The 17469-nt window shown below is 52.9% G+C and overlaps 1 protein-coding gene across 5 annotated transcripts in view; it reads right to left on the reverse strand.

The window, feature by feature from the left end:
- The window catches only part of DOCK6 (dedicator of cytokinesis 6), a 42734-nt gene extending 39376 nt beyond the window's left edge, over nucleotides 1-3358 (reverse strand). For all 5 annotated transcript variants that reach the window (XM_041760756.1, XM_041760755.1, XM_041760754.1 and 2 more), the window contains exon 1: nucleotides 3255-3358. In XM_041760756.1, coding sequence (XP_041616690.1) covers nucleotides 3255-3298 — 44 coding nt within the window. In that variant the 5' untranslated portion in view covers nucleotides 3299-3358. The remainder of the gene's footprint in view (nucleotides 1-3254) is intronic.
- Between the last annotated feature and the right edge of the window lie 14111 nt (nucleotides 3359-17469).

Consider the following 17469-nt stretch of genomic DNA (forward strand, 5'->3'; position numbering starts at 1 on the left):
CATATAAAACCACAAAGAGATTCCCCATTATATACCATTCCAGCCCCCCTGGACTGTCAGAACTTTTTTTTTTTTTTATTTCAAAGAGAGAGAGAGAGACCAAGTGAAAGAGAGAGCACAAGTAGTGGGGAGACGCAGAGGGAGAAAGAGAAGCATGTCCCCCACTGAGCGGGGAGCCCAACATGGGGCTTGAACCCAGGACCCTGAGCGGAAGGCAGACCTTTAACCGACTGAGCCACCCAGGTGCCCCCGGCACAAAATTCTAAAGATAAATAATCTGCCTGCCAAGGAGGATGTGAAGCGATAGCAACTCTCATCTGCTGCTGGGGGAACCCCTTTGGACAATCGTCTGTAATGTTCAAGCAAAGTTAAAGATAAGCCCATCCAGCAATTCCACTTAGAGGCGCAGATACTCAGGAGGAAAGACACGGCTGAGAATGTTCACTGCAGCCTTAGTCATGACAACCCCAAAATGAAAAGACGCACACATTCCTTGGCCAAAGTTGGAGTGTGCCGACGGGAGGAATAGTATGCAGCAACGAAAAAGGATGCGCAGACCGCAGGCAATGACACAGGTGAGCCCTTCTCCTGACATGTTGGATGAGAGACTGGGCACACAGGCCTTGACATCACACATGACTCCACTGATAAGACGTTCTAAATGGGCAAAAGTAACCCATGGCGCCCAGGGAGCCAGCTCGGCTGGAGAAACCATCACACAAGTGAGGAAGGGATGGGAGCCACCCTCAGCATGGCAGTTCCCTGAGGGACAGAACTAGGTGCAGGATCAAGAGGGGCGGCTGGGTCGGGTGGCCCTGGAGATAGAGACTTTGTCTTGACCCAAGAGACTTTTTCCTTGCCATTTGTTGTTTTGTTGTTGTTGTTGGATTTCTTTTTTAAAGCTTTTATTTATTTATCATATTTGTGTAAGATTTGAGAGAAAGAAAGAAAAAAAAAGATTTGAGAGAAAGAGAGAGAGAGAGAGCACGAGCAGGGGAAGCTGCGGAGGGAGGAGAAGCAGGCTCCCTGCTGACCAGGGAGCCCAATGTAGGGCTTGATCCCAGGATCCCTAAGTAAGAAATGCTACCTGCCCCGCATCAGACAGCTGGGGGGTCGAATGAAAATGCTGCTACCAGACACCGGGAAGAATGGGGGATATATGAGGAAGCAAGAGACAAGGTTTCTGAGATTGTTCTGAACACTGAGGCCACCCCACCCCCATACACACCAGGCTCACCTCCGCAGAAGAGACATCCAACAGTGACCTAACCACTGTAGAGTCCAGCTTTCTACAGTTACACCTATGTCAACAGGCTCTGGTGACAATTAAACGAGTGGCATTCCCGATGGGGACCAGCATGCCGTAAACATATTATACACGTTGGCCATTATCACCATTCAGATTGGGTTTATTTTAAAGAGTACAAGTGAAAAAAAAATGGACAAGTTCTACTGCACACAGTAATGTCTGTCCACGTCATTTATGTTTATAAGAGTTTATAGTTTTTAAGCTGTCCCCCCAAAGTGTTTTTTTAAAAGAATCTGTTCATTAAGAAGCTGGGGGACTGTTTAATATTTGGGTCAATATGGCATTGTGGCACGAATGACTAAATGATTGAAAAGATGAATACAGGCCTAGATCCGAGCATGTAGACACCTGGATGTCCACTAGGCTGCTCCGGAGGCCCTCGCAGGGGATGGCTGGAAGACTTGAGCCATTTGCTTGTGGTTCACTGGGGCCCCAGGATCATTCTCTGCTCTTCTTACCCCGGGCTCTGTAGTTATCCGTTCCCCAGGGCAGGACCCAAGATCTCTCTTTTTTTTTTTTTTTACTGGAGTGGAAGCCAGGACCCAAGGACACAGAGACTGAGTGTCAAAGAAAAGATGCCAAAGGTCCAAGACAGAGAGAGACCAATCGGGGGACATAAGGATAACAGAACATAAAAAGTGCCTGGCCACAATGCTCCAGACACATGGTCACATCCCCTATGTTCAGAACTCTTCATGGCTCCCACCTCACTCAGGTTACAAGTTAAAGTCCTCCGCACAACCCACAAGACCCTGCACCATCTGCTCCAGACTGGCCGGCCTCCTCAGATCATCTGTAAATACACTCTGCCTGCTTCTGCCTCAGGGCCTTTGCACTTGCTTTCCCTGTGTTTGGATTGCTTCCCCCCCCCCATACGACATGGATGCCTCCTCCCTCACCTCCTTCAGAACTTTGCTCAAGTCACCTTATTATCTGGGCTTTCCTCATCTGTCTCCTGTATCTATAATGGTCCCCATCCTCCCCATCTCCTTTCTGGGCCTTGAGCACTGGCGCTTATCATTAATATATAATCTACTTTAGTGTGCTACTCCTCTGTCCACCCCTTTGTATCTGCCCCCAAGGGTGGGATCTTTTCTTGTGCGTCCACCAGGCCAGCCCTGGACACACGGGTGCTCTTTCGCTTGAGCCTGGCCAGCACAGGTGCCCCGAGGAGAGGACCCCTGGGCAGACTCTGCCGGGCCAAGGAGGCAAAGAGGGGGAGAGGCTCTTCAGCCCTAGTGTGACCTCCCCCTCCCAGGCTGAGTCTCTTACAATCTCCAGTGGCCACGGAAATGGATCCCCCAGCGCCTGGCGCCTGTCCCCTCCCCCGTCTGCCCACCAGCTGGTTGGGTCCCCAGCCCCCACTCGGTCCATTCAGTCACCCATCCTTCTCCAGCGCGTCCAGCCGGTGCCGGGAGAGCCTGAAGCTGGGCTGGGGGCGGGGGGCCCGCCACAGCTGTCCCCTGCTCCCCAGACAGCTGGGCGCGGGCCCCTGCGAGGGGGGGACCTTCCCGAGGGGCCTCCAGGGCCTCCGGGGGCACCCTCCGCGTTCCCGCATCCGGCGCCCGGCGGGAGGGGGGTGGCACAGGCCCTTCCCGCTCGCGCGCCCCCGGGCTCGGGGCCCCGGGAAGGACCCGGAGATGCGGGGCGACGCGGGGCGCTCCGGGCACCCGCTCTCCCGGCGCCGCCTCCTCCAGGAAGGCCCCCGGGACACGCCCCCGCGCGTCCCCCCGGCGCCCGGGGCGGACTTCGGCTCCGCCGCCATCGCACCCGCCGCCCCGCCGCCGCCCCGCCGCGCCCCCGCCCCCCGCCGCCCCGACCCCCGGCCGGGCCGACCCCGCGCGGGCGAAGGGCTGGAGTGCGGGGCGCCGGGGCGGGGGGGCCGGGCCGCCCCGGGGCGGGGCCCGGACACGTGCGGGCGCGGGAGGGGCCCGAGCCGCGCTACCTGTTGATCTTGTGCGCGAAGGCGCGGCGCTCGGCGGCCGCCATGGAGCCGCGCCCGTCCCCCCGCCGCCGCCGCGCGCACCGTCCCCGCCGCCGCCGCCGCCGCCGCCGCCGCCTCCCGGCTCTGGGCCGCCCGGGCTGGGCGGGGCCGGGGCCGGAGGCGGGGCCCTTCCGGGTGTGCGGGGCGGCTCCGTGCTGCCCCTGCCGGCCGGAGGGGCGCGGGGGCCCGGGGCTGCCTCCGCGCCCCTGGGGTGAGGGGGGGGAAACTGAGGCTCCGGAGGGGGGCCGGGGAGGGGGGCCGGGGAAACTGAGGCTCCGGAGGGGGGCCGGGGAGGGGGGCCGGGGAAACTGAGGCTCCGGAGGGGGGCCGGGGAGGGGAGCCGGGGAAACTGAGGCTCCGGAGGGGGGCCGGGGAGGGGAGCCGGGGAAACTGAGGCTCCGGAGGGGACAGGGGAGGGGGGCCGGGGAAACTGAGGCTCCGGAGGGGACAGGGGAGGGGGGCCGGGGAAACTGAGGCTCCGGAGGGGGGCCGGGGAGGGGGGCCGGGGAAACTGAGGCTCCGGAGGGGACAGGGGAGGGGGGCCGGGGAAACTGAGGCTCCGGAGGGGACAGGGGAGGGGGGCCGGGGAAACTGAGGCACCGGAGGGGACAGGGGAGGGGGGCCGGGGAAACTGAGGCTCCGGAGGGGGCCGGGGAGGGGAGCCGGGGAAACTGAGGCTCCGGAGGGGACAGGGGAGGGGGGCCGGGGAAACTGAGGCTCCGGAGGGGACAGGGGAGGGGGGTCGGGGAAACTGAGGCTCCGGAGGGGGCAGGGGATGGGAGGCGCCAGGACCGAGGCCGGGGGTGTCAGACTCCGGGGGATGCTCCTTCTGCCCTCTGATTAACCCCCGCAATCATCCGTAATAAGTATAATCTGGAGCGTTTATGAAGCATGGCCCTGCAATTCACAGGCGCAGAAGGAACCATCGTTTCCCCATTTTACAGGTGGGTGGACTGAGGCACAGAGGTGATCAGACGCTTGCCCAGGCCTGAGTGATCACGGGAGTCTCTGAGGCCACTGTGGGATGTGCCCCAGTCCAGGAGGAGGGAAGCAAAGGGGTCCAGCTGGGCTGGAGATGCTTGGGTGCCTCCACTGGAGAAAGGATGTGGGGATGTCTTGGTTTACTTGTGGTCTCAAATCTCTCCCCAGTGGCCCCTCTCCCAGCTCCCGGGCAGCAGTCTAGAGAATTCTCCAGCCTCCACTCATGCTCTGGATGTGCAACCCCTTGCTCACCCCTAACCCCTAAGCCTTTGCATGGGCAGGTTCCTCCCCCTGATGGCCCTTCCAGCCCTGGTCAGAAAATGTCCTAGGCAGAATTGGGGGCTGAATAATAGGAGGGCCCGGCTCTTCCTTAGGGCTTTTTTTTTTTTTTTTAAGATTTTATTTATTTATTCATGAGAGACACAGAGAGAGAGAGGTAGAGGGAGAAGCAGGCTCTCCCTCTTGGGAGCCCGATGCAGGACTCGATCCCAGAGCCCCGGGATCAGGCCCTGAGCCGAAGGCAGATGCTCAACCACTGAGTCACCCAGGCGTCCCTTCCTTAGGGCTTTTGCATGTGCTGCTCCTTTTCCCACATATGGATGTTAGCATTATCCTCCCTTTTACATGTGAGGAAACTGAGCCCCAGAGAAGCAGAGGAACTTGCCCCAACTAAGCAAAGTGGAGCAGTGTCAGATGCTGAGCCCAGCGGAGGGAGGCTTGGAGGCTTGGATTTCGGGGAAACCCTTAACCCTGCCACTCAGTCCCAAGCTCTTTTTTTTTTTTCAGTCCCAAGCTCTTAAGGGCACAGCAGGGCTGTTCCCAGCCTGGCAGGTGACATGTGTATCTGTCTGTAGCCCACACACTGGCACTCGCCTGAGTGGTCCAGCCACTTTGACCTGGGAGTCTCCAGGTGTAACCCCGCCCATCACTGTGCTGTGCCTCACCCCATGTCACCCTCACCCCAACCAGCAGCCTCCTGGGCTAAAGTCCCTGCCTCGCCTTTGGGCTTCTGGGAGCCAGGCTGGGCAAGAAACATGGAGATAAGCAAAGATCGGTGGGTTTCTCTCCTCTGCTCTGCCTCCTTCCAGCCCAGACCCCTTCAGACCTGGTCTCCTGGCTCCTGCCCTCAGCCCTCTCAGTTTGTTTTCCCTCCAGTGTCCAGAAAGAGACAGGGAACGCCTGAATCAGGTCACATCCCTCCTCTGCTTAAAATCCTCCACGGCTCCCACCTTCTTCAGGGTAAAAGCCAAAGTCCTCCCCCCGGGCCCACGAGGTGCTGCATGATCTGCCCTGGTCACCTTCCGCCCACCCCCCGACTCCAGCTGCCCACCTCCTCTGAACACTAGAGCGCAGCTCCCTTTTCGCACATGCTGTTCCCCTTCCCACGTGTGGGTGCCATCACCACCCCACTTTTACAAGGAGGCCCAGAGAGGCAGGGTGAAATCAGGCAAGTAGGCATCAGATCTGTGATTCCAGACCTGTTACGGAGGGAGCCCGACCCAGAAAGCTTTGTTTCTAAATACCAACAGAGTCCAAGTCCAGGCCAGGCTGTGGGACTCAAGGTCAATCTCTCAACCTCTCTGAGTCTCCATTTCCTCATCTCCTCCACTGAGGACTTGTGGTCAAGTGGCAGCCCAGACACCGGGAGCAGCAAGGTCCAGGCCTTCAGGGGATCTGCCTCCGTCCAGAAGCCTGCTGGGGGCTATGAGCCCAGTGACTCCGAGCTCTGTCTGGGTAGAAAGGCTGCTTCTAAGATCCTTCCAAGTAAAGGCCCTGCCCCAGCTGCCTGGAGCCTGCTACCGGCCCAGTGCCTACCAGACCTGATCGGTGGGGCAGTTCCTCTGCAGGGCACGCCAGGCCTGACTCAGCCAGGCGGGGCGAGGGTGATCCTGGCAGCTGCTCAAACAGAGGCCAAGCTTGGCAGGGGACTTTGGCCTCCTCTGGCTGCAGTGAGGAACACATGTAGGGTATGGGGGCAGTGCCCACGTACCAGGGAGGAGGGACTGCCCCAGCCCCGGTTGAAGCTGGCTGGGTTGGCTGCGAGTGGGGCTAAGGAGATGACCAGGGGCTGAACCACTCTCCGTGTGAGTGATGGAGTGGCCCCGAAGATCATCTGTCTTCGCACCAATGCCCCCTGCTGTTCCCACCCCCTAGAATGCTGTTCCATTCACTTCTCTCTGTTTGACCCCTTCTCCATCCCTTAAATCTCAGCTGGGGCGTCTCTGCCGCCTGCAGCTACCTGTGCATCCCCCATTACAACTGTAATCACACTGGGTCTAAGCGACCAGTTATCCATCTCCAAGGGGTCCCCAGCACCTAGCACAGGGCTGGCACTCCACAAATATCTATTTCTGGCCTTTCTCTCCTCCATTCCCCTGAGCTGCTGCTCAGTCCTTGTTCCGGGACCTCACCATCTGAATCCATGCAGCATTACAGTGTCCTTTCCTATCTTTCTTTGTGGGGGCAGCTGCCTCCTGACCTTGGCACAGGCCATCCCCTTGGCCTGGAACACTGGTTCCCCTGCTCTTTACCTGAACATACCTCTATTCATTCTTAGGTCTCATGCTTCTTGGAAGCCTTCCTTGACTGCCTCCCTCCCCTGCCCAAGTGGCTCAAGGGCTCCTCTAGGCCCTCCTGCCTCCAGCCTCCGAGGTTCCCCACCACAGCTAGGGTTGTAACTGCCTGGTTCCATGGTGTCCTACTCTCCCACTCAGATGTCAGCTCCATGAGCACGAGGAATTTTGTCTGCCTTGTTCTTTTTTTTTTTTTTTTTAATTTTTTATTTATTTATGATAGTCACACAGAGATAGAGAGAGAGGCAGAGACACAGGCAGAGGGAGAAGCAGGCTCCATGCACTGGGAGCCCGACGTGGGATTCGATCCCGGGTCTCCAGGATCGCGCCCTGGGCCAAAGGCAGGCGCCAAACCACTGCGCTACCCAGGGATCCCTGTCTGCCTTGTTCATTGCTGTGTCCCCATTGCCCCGCATAGGGCTGTGCATATAGTAGGTGCTCAATGAGAGAATGAATGAGGCAGAGTGGTGCAGGGGTCCAGTAGCCAGGGAACCATGATACCTCGCTGTCCCCTAGTGTGGTGGGAAAAGCCAACCTGATGGCAGGGGCATCAAAGTCTCAACTTCCCGAATGGAGTGAGGGGTGCTGGGGGCCAGCAGAGGAAAGCTGACTGTGGGCACCCACTGCCCCCTTGTGCCGATGGCAGAAATGGCAGGATCAGCCCGCTCAGGACACTTGCCCTGCCCTCAGCTCTACTACCCTACTACCAGGGAGCAAGGAACCCTCTTGCCACAAGGAGAGGTAGTGGAAGTGGGGGTAGTACGGAGGTAAGGCTGGGTGGTGGGAGCAGGATGCAAAGGCCATCTACTCAGCAGGCATCTCCTGAGCACCTGCTGTGTGTAGGCTCCAATTAAGCCCCTTGGGGGGGGCGAGGGGGGTGTCTCATTACCCCAGGTCATCAACCTACAGGTGCAGGAAACTGAGGCTGCAAGAAGCAGCCACCCACCTCAAACCACATATGTGAGTCATAAAACTCGAACCTGGGTCTGTTGTGTTTAGGGAAATCTCTCCCCTAATCTCTTCAGATGATTTTGGCAACTTGGTGAATCACTTGATGAATGAATGAATGTCTTGAGGTAGGTGGTGAACTCAGAGCAGGAATGCCCAGAGGCAGGACTTAGAATCCAAAGAGGCCTGAATCCCAGTCCCAGCTTGGCCCCAGCCAGGCTGGGTGACCTGGGGCCTCTCTGGCCGTCGGGCTCCTCATCTGTGAAATGGGATGTTACCCTCAGAGCTGGCCCTGTGGGGCTGCGGTGGGGAAGCATTAAGTGCTGTCAGGAGAGCACACAGCCTGGAAGATGCTGCCTTGTCAGACTGTTTTTCCTGCTGCTTCCGGAGCTGGGAAGGAAGTTGGAAGCCGACTCAGGGGCTCCAGGCCTGCCTTTGGGAGTTAAAGTCACGAAGACAAAGGCTGGGCCCAGAGAGGCCAGAGGGGCAGGGGACAGTCTTCCTGTTTTTCTTTGAACAGATGGCCCAGCCGCCGGATGCTCGTCTGTCTGGATGCCCTTTCCATCATCCCTGGAAATCACTCCTGTCCCTGTCAATGACACCTTTACCAAGTTTGCTCACTTTCCAGGGGCCCTTACGGCATCCCAGCATTCAGAGGTTTTCACCGGGGTCCCCAGACGCCCAAGGGGTTTGCAAATGGAATTCAGGAGCTTTATGGACTTAGAAGGAAAAACTCGCATTGCTCACTCTCCCCCTGCTTCTGCTGATGACAGTCATTAGAGCTGCGCTGGGCCTTCCTACTTAATATGTTGAAAGATGCCCACATTCCATCACAATTAAAACAGATTTTGATAACTGTATCCCAATGCAATGGGTTTCTAATGGGTTTCCTTCACCATCCTACGTGTTTGATTTTATGAACTTACAAACTTCTGCTGATAAGGGCCCAGGGCATAAATAAGGTGCCTCTGCAAATAAGAGACATTTTTCAGCATGCCTTTCTCCTGCTCAGAGCCTGCTGGGGCTCCCCACTGCCCCAGGAGGGAACCATGCTCCTCCCTGGGGCCTATAGACTCCCTCAGCTGCTCCATAAACCAGCCCTCTCTCCTTTCCCTTCCTTCATCCATTCATTTGCTCTGGCAGCATTTACTGAGTGCCTGCTGTATGCCAGGCACAGGGAACTTCTGGAAGGAGGTGATGTCAATGCTGGAGGTGATGTCAAGTGGCTGTTGGCCAGGCTGAGTTAGGGAGGGAGGGAGTTTCAGGCAGAGGGACCAGCAAAGCAAACACCGAGGGGAGAAGTAGAATTCACCTGCGTGGAGGACATGGGGGAGAGGGTGGTGGGTCTTTAAGGCCTCCCAGTGGGAGCCCGGCACAGCCCTTAGGACAGTGGGGAGCCATGGAGGGGTGCAGAGCACGACAGGGACACCCTGTGGTTTGTTTCAGGAAGATCCAACTCTCATGTCCGTCACTGACAGAGATGCCCTTATGTAAATATCAAATGGAGGACAAATCAGACGGATATTTCAAAATTACAAACCTGTGAACCCTTAGACCCAGCAAGTCCCTTTCTAGAAATCTAATCCTTATGTGGAAAATGCTGAGGACAGTCGTGACTAAACAGAGTCAACCTAACAACCAAAGTTGGAAATAACGATCCATATGGTGCTGGTCCCGCTGCCTGTGTGGAGTGGAATACTGTACTGCTGTGCCAAGCGTGAGACTCCTATTTCAACAAAAGAAACAATGAGGAGGGCATATATGCAGCACATGGAATGGTCTGGAATGAGACAAGCAAGGTGCAGATTGGGGTGTACAGAAAGCTGCCTTGGGTATCAAATATTAAGGGAAAATGTATATATCCGTATTTGCCCGGTTTTTCTAGATATTCTCTTCAAAAAAATTCCAAGAAACTGGTGAGGCTGGGGTAGAGGGCAGGAAAGACACTCTTTTTTAAATTAATAGACTGACTTTATTTATTTAGGGGGTAGGGGCAGAGGGAGAAGGGCAGAGAGAGAATCTGACACAGGCTCCACGCCCAGCGCAGAGCCCAACGCAGGGCTCAATCTCATAACCCTGAGATCATGACCTGAGCCGAAATCAAGAGTCAGATGCCCAACTGACTGAGCCACCCAGGCATCCCAATAGTTTCTCTTTTTTAAAAGATTTTATTTCGTTTTTCATGAGAGACACAGACAGAGGCAGAGACATAGGCAGAGGGGGAAGCAGGCTCCTCACAGGGAGCCCGATGTGGGACTCGATCCAGGGACTCTGGGATCACACCCTGAGCCAAAGGCAGATGCTCAACTGCTGAGGCACCCAGGCGTCCCAATAGATTTTCTTTATAAAAGCGATTTCAGTTCGCAGAAAACTGAACAGATAGTACAGAGAGTTCCCATATATTCTCCATGCCCCACCAGTTTCCTCTATTATTATCTCACTCTAGTGAGGGACATTTTTATAACTGATAGGTCATCATTCACTGAAGTCTGGTAGTCCCCATTAGGGTACATCTTCTGTGTCATATGATCTGTGGGTCTGGACAAATGCAGAATGACAGGACACCTGGGTGGCTCAGCGGTTAAGCATCTGCCTTCGGCTCAGGGCATGATCCTGGAGTCCTGGGATCAAGTCCCACGTCGGGCTCCCTGCATGGAGCCTGCTTCTCCCTCTGCCTGTGTCTCTGCCTCTCTCTGTGTGTCTCTCATGAATAAATAAATAAAATCTTTTTAAAAAATCCAGAATGACGTGTATCCATCACAACTGCATCCTACAGAATAGTTCCACTGCCTAAAAATCCCAATGCTCCCACTACTCATCCCTCCCCTACCCAGCCCCTGGCAACCACTGATCTTTTTAGTGTCTCCATAATTTTGCCTTTTCCAGAATGTCACATGGTTGGACTCATAGAGTATGCGGTCTTTGCATTCTGACTTCTTTCACTTAGTCACATACACTTAAGCCTCCTCCCTGTCTTTTCATGGTTTGAGACCTCATTTCTTTTTCTTGCTAAATAAGATTCCGGGAAGGTTATCAGGAAAAAAAAAATTCCAGAAGGGACACTCTTGCATCATGTCTATCGTTATTCCAGCTAATATTTTCAATCCCTTTGGTAGCTGGGGACACTGAGGCTGAGCGAGCTGCACCAAGTCCCCAGAGCTGTCAGGCTGACCAGCTCCCCCTGGACCAGCCCCTAAAGGACTCTTTGTCCGCTCGAGTTTCCTATGCCACCTGTTCCACCGTCGAAGCACAAGTGTGAGTCCATGGCGAGGAGCTAGGATGAGCTCTGCAGGAACCTTATCCCTGACTGCCCAGGGCTCCAGGGTGGGGGGTACCTTGCCTCTGTGAGATGGGACTTCCAAGATGCATTCACCAGATGACACAACTGGGAGACTGTGGGTTTGAACTCAGAGCCACTTCTTGCATTCAAACCTCGCTCTCTCACCTCCTTAGCACATTTCCTCCTCAGCACAACCTCTTGGAGCAGGTAGCAATGACTCTGACAAAGCTCCATCTTCTAGATGGAACAGATTTTCTCAGCCCGGGCTATTCCTTTGTCTTTGGAAAGGAACTATGCCAAGAAAAGGAGGTTAGATACTCAGAGGCTCAGGTTCGAATCCTACGCTTCTGCTCTCGACACCAGCCTTAACAGACTTTTTTTTAGTGCTTATTAAAACAACTAAACTAAAAAAAAAAAAAAAAAAAACAACTAAACTAAAAATACTGACGATACCAAATGCTCATGAGAATGCAGAGAAACTGGACACCTCAGACCCTGATGGTGGTGATGCAAAATGGTGCAGCCATTCTGGAAAATCTTGATGGTTCTTAAAATGCTAAACATGAAAAAAAAATGCTAAACATGCAGCCACCATATAACCCAACAGTCCCACTGCCACATATTTAAAAATGAAAATTTAGGGCACTTGGGTGGCTCAGTGGGTTGAGCATCCAGTTCTTGGCTTCAGCTCAGGTCATGATCTCAGAGCCTTGAGATCAAGCCCCATGTCAGGCTCCGTTCTCAGCACAGAGTCTGCTTGAGATTCTCTCCCTCTTCCTCTCCCGCCCCCCCTGCCCTTCTCCCTCCCCCCTTTCTCTCAAATAAATAAATAAAATCTTGTAAGAAATATTTTAAAATTAAAAATAAAAATGAGGGCAGCCCGGTTGGCTCAGCGGTTTAGCACCGCCTTCCACCCAGGGCGTGATCCTGGAGACCCGGGATTGAGTCCCACGTCGGGCTCTGTGCATGGAGCCTGCTTCTCCCTCTGCCTGTGTCTCTGCCTCTCTGTGACTCTCATGAATAAATAAATAAAACTTAAAAAAATAAAATAAAATAAATAAAAATGAGAATTTATGGAGCACCTGGCCTGCTCAGTTGGTGGAGTGTGCAACTCTTTATTTCAGGGTTGCGAGTTTGAGCCCTATGTTGGTATAGAGATTGCTTAAAAATAAAATCTTTTAAAGAAACAATGAAATGAAAATGAAAATCTATGTTCACATAAAAACCTGTACACGATTATTTATAGAAGCTTTATTCATAATCACCAATAGCTGGAAACAACCCAATTGTCCTTCAATGGGCGAATGTGAAACAAACCGGAGCCCATGGGTACAATGGAATATTCTTCAGTAACAAAAAGGAACAAAGTATTGATACAGGCCACAAAGCTTTATGCTCAAATGCTTTATGCTGCAGTGAAAGGGGCCAGACTCGAAAGGCTACATATTGTATGATTCCATTTATAGAACATTCTCAGAAAGACAGGACTCCAGTGTGGGAGAGCAGATCAGTGTTGGGCTGGGGCTGGGGCTGGGGGGAGGGGCTGACACAAAGGGGCAGCGGGAGGGAGTTTAGGGGCGTTGTGCAGTCTTGAAGTCTACTAGCAGGACAGCGGAGGACGATGACGATCAGGACGGTCATGGGGGCTCCCAGGCACTGGGGGAGCCCTGAGGCCATGTCCAACCCAGCCAGAGGGCCTCTCTGAGGAGCAGGCTCCCAAGCTGAGACCTAAAGATCAGGCTGGCGGCAGGCAGGTGAACAGCTTTCCAGGCAGTGGGAACAGCATGAGCAGAGGCCCAGAGGAGAGACATTCAGGAAATCGGGGCATCGATTTGGCTGGAGCACACAGGGTATTTTTTGTTTGTTTTCTTGTTTTGATTTGTCCACTTTTGAGATGAAAACTGGAAACTGCAGTGGGTGGTGGGATTGACCTGGGATCCCACCCAGGCAGCTCCAGCCTAGTCTGGGCCCCGTGCTGTGAACGTAGCTGGCTTCATTCTCCCATTGGTCCGCCAAGCCCATTTTCCAGACCGAGAAACAGAAACTTAGAGAAGGTCACTTGATGTGACCTCGAGGACAACTTTTGGACAGGTTTAAGAACTCAGCCCAGGATCAGACAAGCCTGGGTATGATAAGCACTTAAAAAAGGTGAGGGATCAAGGAAGGCTCCCTGTGGAGGTGACGTAGAAGGCTGAGGGATGAACAGGAGCGTGGTGGATGTGGACCTTGCCTTTGAAATCCTGGCAGACATGACTCCAATATCCAGATGACTTTGTTGGGGAGTTTTCTGAAGAGGCTGCGAACAGGGGAGAAGTGTCTAAAAATTAATGCCCCTGGGAGTAGCCTTCAGCCAACATGGTGGTGGATAGACACACCCCAGCTCCCTTGCCCGAAGGTGGGATGACTGAGTGCCTGTCCTATGCTATGTCCCAGAGGCCTCCAGGGGGACTGGGCCCCCAGTTGCCTGTGGGGCTAACCTGCCTTAAACTACCTCCCTACTGGCTGCCTTCCCTTTGGGTCTCACTTCCTTCTACAGACTGACTTTTGTCGCCCCAAACTCGTATGTTGAAGCCTACTCACCAGTAACTCAGAATGGGACTGTATTTGGAGATAGGTTCCTTAAAGAGGTAATTAGGTTAAAACAAGGTCACATTAAGACAAAACCATCCCAGGGTACAGAAGATGGCATGGGTGCAGAGTCTCAGGCAACTGGGATTGGGGGACCAGCGCCAGCCGTGCAGAGGAGGCAGTGTCGTCTGCAGGTCAGGGCCAGACTTCAGAGCCCCAGAAGCCACCACGTTTGCCCCCAAAACCCACAAGGATCAGCTTCCGATGTGGGAGGGGAAATCCCACCACAGGAACCTCATCTGAGGTTTCAGGCCACAAAGTAAGGTCACAGCCCATTTCTTCACATCCACAAAGGAAATGGTTACTAGTTCAAGGCAGGGTGGCTCTGACCTCAGCCATCTGGGCTGAGCTGCAGGCGCTGGGTGCCTTGGGGAGTCTCCTCCTTCGTGGGTCTTTCTGATTTATTCCTGAAGATGGACAGCTGACCTTGGCTGTCTTCAGCCTGTAGCCTCTCCTCACCCCCAACTCGGAAGCAAAAAGCATTACCTTTTAAAAATAGCCTTACTGAGATATAATCCACATACCACCAATGCCCATTTAAGGGGTATCATTCGGGGACACCTGGGTGGCTCAGTGGTTGAGCGTCTGCCTTTAGTTCAGCTCGTGATCCCAGGGTCCTGGGATCGAGTCCCGCATCAGGCTTTCTGCATGGAGCCTGCTTCTCCCTCTGCCTATGTCTCTCTCTCTTTGTGTGTCTCTCATGAATAAATGACTAAAATCTTTAAAAAATAGAAAAATAAAGTGTAGCATTCAATGGTTTTTCAACTACTCACAGATGTGTGCAATTTTCGTCATGGTCAATTGGCAAATATTTTCCTCACCTTAAAAAGACATCCAGCAAGGGGGCACCTGGGTGGCTCAGCCAGTTGGGCCTTTGCCTTGGGCTCAGGTTATGGTGTCAGGATTCTGGGATTGAGCCCCATGTCAGGCTCCCTGCTCCATGATCCTGGGACCCTGGTTCTCCCTCTCCCTCTGCCTGCTGCTCCACCTACATGTGCTCTCTCTTTGTCAAATAAATAAATAAAATCTTAAAAAAAAATACCCTTCACACATTAGCTGTCATTCCCCTACGCCCTGTCCCCTGAGCCCTAAGCAACTCCTGACCCACGATTCTGGACTCGTGTATGATTAGAATCATGTAATAGGTGGTCTTCTGTGTCTGATTCCTTTCACCTAGTCTAATGTTTTCAAAATTCTTCCTCATTGTACATGTGTCAGAGCTTCATGCCTTATTGTGGCTAAAGAATGTTCCATCCTCTTCATCTAACACAGTTTGCTTATCTGTTCATCCGTGGAGGGACATTTCGGTTGTTTCCACTTTTTAAAAAAGATATATTTATTTATTTGAGAGAGAAGGAGAGAGAGACCAATGCAGGGCTTGATCCCTGGACCCCGGGATCATGACCTGAGCCAAAACCAAGTGTCAGACACTTAACCCACTGAACTACCCAGGCTGAGTTGTTAACCCACCCTGGGTTGTTTCCACCTTTTGATGGTTATGAATAACGCTGCTGTGAATATTCAGGTACTAGTATTTGTGTGGCTATACATTTCCATTTCTCTTGGGTGCATGTCCAGATGGGTCCTATGGTAATTCTCTGCTTAACCCTTTGAGGAACTGCAGGACTGTTTTCCAAAGTGTAACAGTACATTCCTCCCAGCAGCAGATGAGAGATTTCCACCACGCCCTCAAGTGAAATCACTTCTTGAGCCCATTTTGCAGAGAAGACTCAGGTAGCCTGAGGCCAAGCAATGAATCACGGTCCCAGAGCCAGTGAGGAGCAGAACCAGGGCAGGCGCCCAGATCTCCAGACTGCAAACACAAGGGTTTTCTCACCTCATGGACGCTCTAATAGTTGGTGGGTCTTTTTTGAGCTCCTACTGTGTACCAAGCACTGAACAAAGCAGACAGGAAAACTTAAGCGATTGTGAGGGTGGGGCATGAAGAGGACCCAGGTTGTTTAAAATAATAAGTTATAAAGGTTAATGTAAAGTAGAAAAATCTGGAGGAATATGTGGGATTTACAGGGACTTTTTCTAGGCTGCAATCAATTTTTACAATGTTTGCATGTTTTTACACTAAGCATGGGTTGCTCTCCTTTTTTTTTTTTTTAAAGATTTTATTGATTTATTCATGAGAGACACAGAGAGAGAGAGGCAGAGACACAGGCAGAGGGAGAAGCAGGCCCCATGCAGGGACCCCGATGTGGGACTTGATCCTGGGACCCTGGGTCACGCCCTGAGCCAAAGGCTCAACTGCTGAGCCACTCAGGCATCCCTGGAAGTCCCTGGCATTACTTTTCCTAATACTTTTTTTAAATTGTAGTAAAATATATATAATATAAAATTGGTCATTTTAACTAATTTTAAGTGTGCAACCAGAGCGGTTAATTATAGTCACTATGCTGTGACACCATACCCCTATTTCCAAAATTTTTCATTGCTCCAAGTAGAAGTTCTGCACCAATTAAGCAAAAATTTCCCATTCTCTGTACAACCCAGCCAGCCCCGTGAACTTTATTCTACCTCTGTCTCTGTAAGCCTGCCTATTTTAGGTATTTCATATCAGTGACATCAAGGTACAGCCTACTTTTGTGATGAAAAATGGCCAGACTTCATTTTGTTTGGTTTTGTTTTTAAAATCCTTTTTTTTTTTTTTAGAGCGAGCAAGCGGGGGAGGGGCACAGAGAGAGAAAGAATCCCAAGCAGGCTCCATGCTCAGTAGCACAGAGACCGACGTGGGCCTCAATGCCTGGTCCCCGAGATCATGACCTGAGCCGAAATCGAGAGTTGGACACTTAACCGAATGAGCCACCCAGGCGCCCCTTATTTTGCTTTTTAATAATAGAAGCTAAGCATTGGTGCCAACTTCTACATCTGTCCATTAAACACATAAAGGTGTCAGGTGATGCCCCGAGGGGTGAGGATGAAGGGTCAGAGGCCACCCCGGGCAGACTCCAGAAGCCCAGCCCGAGAGGAGGAGACAACAATCCAGATGTAAGGCCAGACTTCCAAATGGGACAGCTTCAGGGTCAGAGTCCCCTTTGGCTCATAGACACCTGCGCACTTTCTGGCTCAAGGAATAAGGGGTTCAGAGTGGCATCCACCAATGATTACCAAGTTGCTTTGTCAGATAGTGAGATCCCCGTCATCCCATGTTCTCAGAAAAAGAGCCAGCTCCAATATTGTCATTGTCTGTTTGCACATCTGGATCCCTCAAGAATCTCAGTTTGTGATGGGAGAGACAGAGACTGTTTTCTGTCGGGCAGCGGTTGGCATGCACTGGGCACTCAATGGATGCTCATTGAATGAAAAGTTGAATGACTTAGCATGATGCCACCCATCATGAAGAAGCCCTAACTTTGGACTCAGAAGACAGCCTTCAAACCTCACCAGCGTGGCCTGGAACACAAGGCTACCCCTTCCGGGCCTCCGGATGGTCAACTATAAAATGGGAAGAACAAGAGCATGTATCCCCAAAGGTGGAAGGGGAGATCCCCAACCATTTGTTAAACGTCAGCAGAGAGTAAGGACTCCAAGAAATGTACACACCAACTCTCAGATCTTTTAAGAGAGAACGACAGAAAAACAGTTGGCATGCAGCCTGCAGAGGGAATTCCAATGCTGGGTGGGATTGTTTTCCATGACCCCTGAGATCATGGCTAAGTTTCGGGCCAGAGCTGTTTTTTGTTTGTGCAAATTCTCTCTCACTCCTGTGGTCAGAGAGGAGATCGTGGTTTCTGATATCCCCACCAGACTCAGCAAG

The sequence above is a fragment of the Vulpes lagopus genome, chromosome 7 (assembly GCF_018345385.1).
Source record: "Vulpes lagopus strain Blue_001 chromosome 7, ASM1834538v1, whole genome shotgun sequence".
Classification (NCBI taxonomy): domain Eukaryota; kingdom Metazoa; phylum Chordata; class Mammalia; order Carnivora; family Canidae; genus Vulpes; species Vulpes lagopus.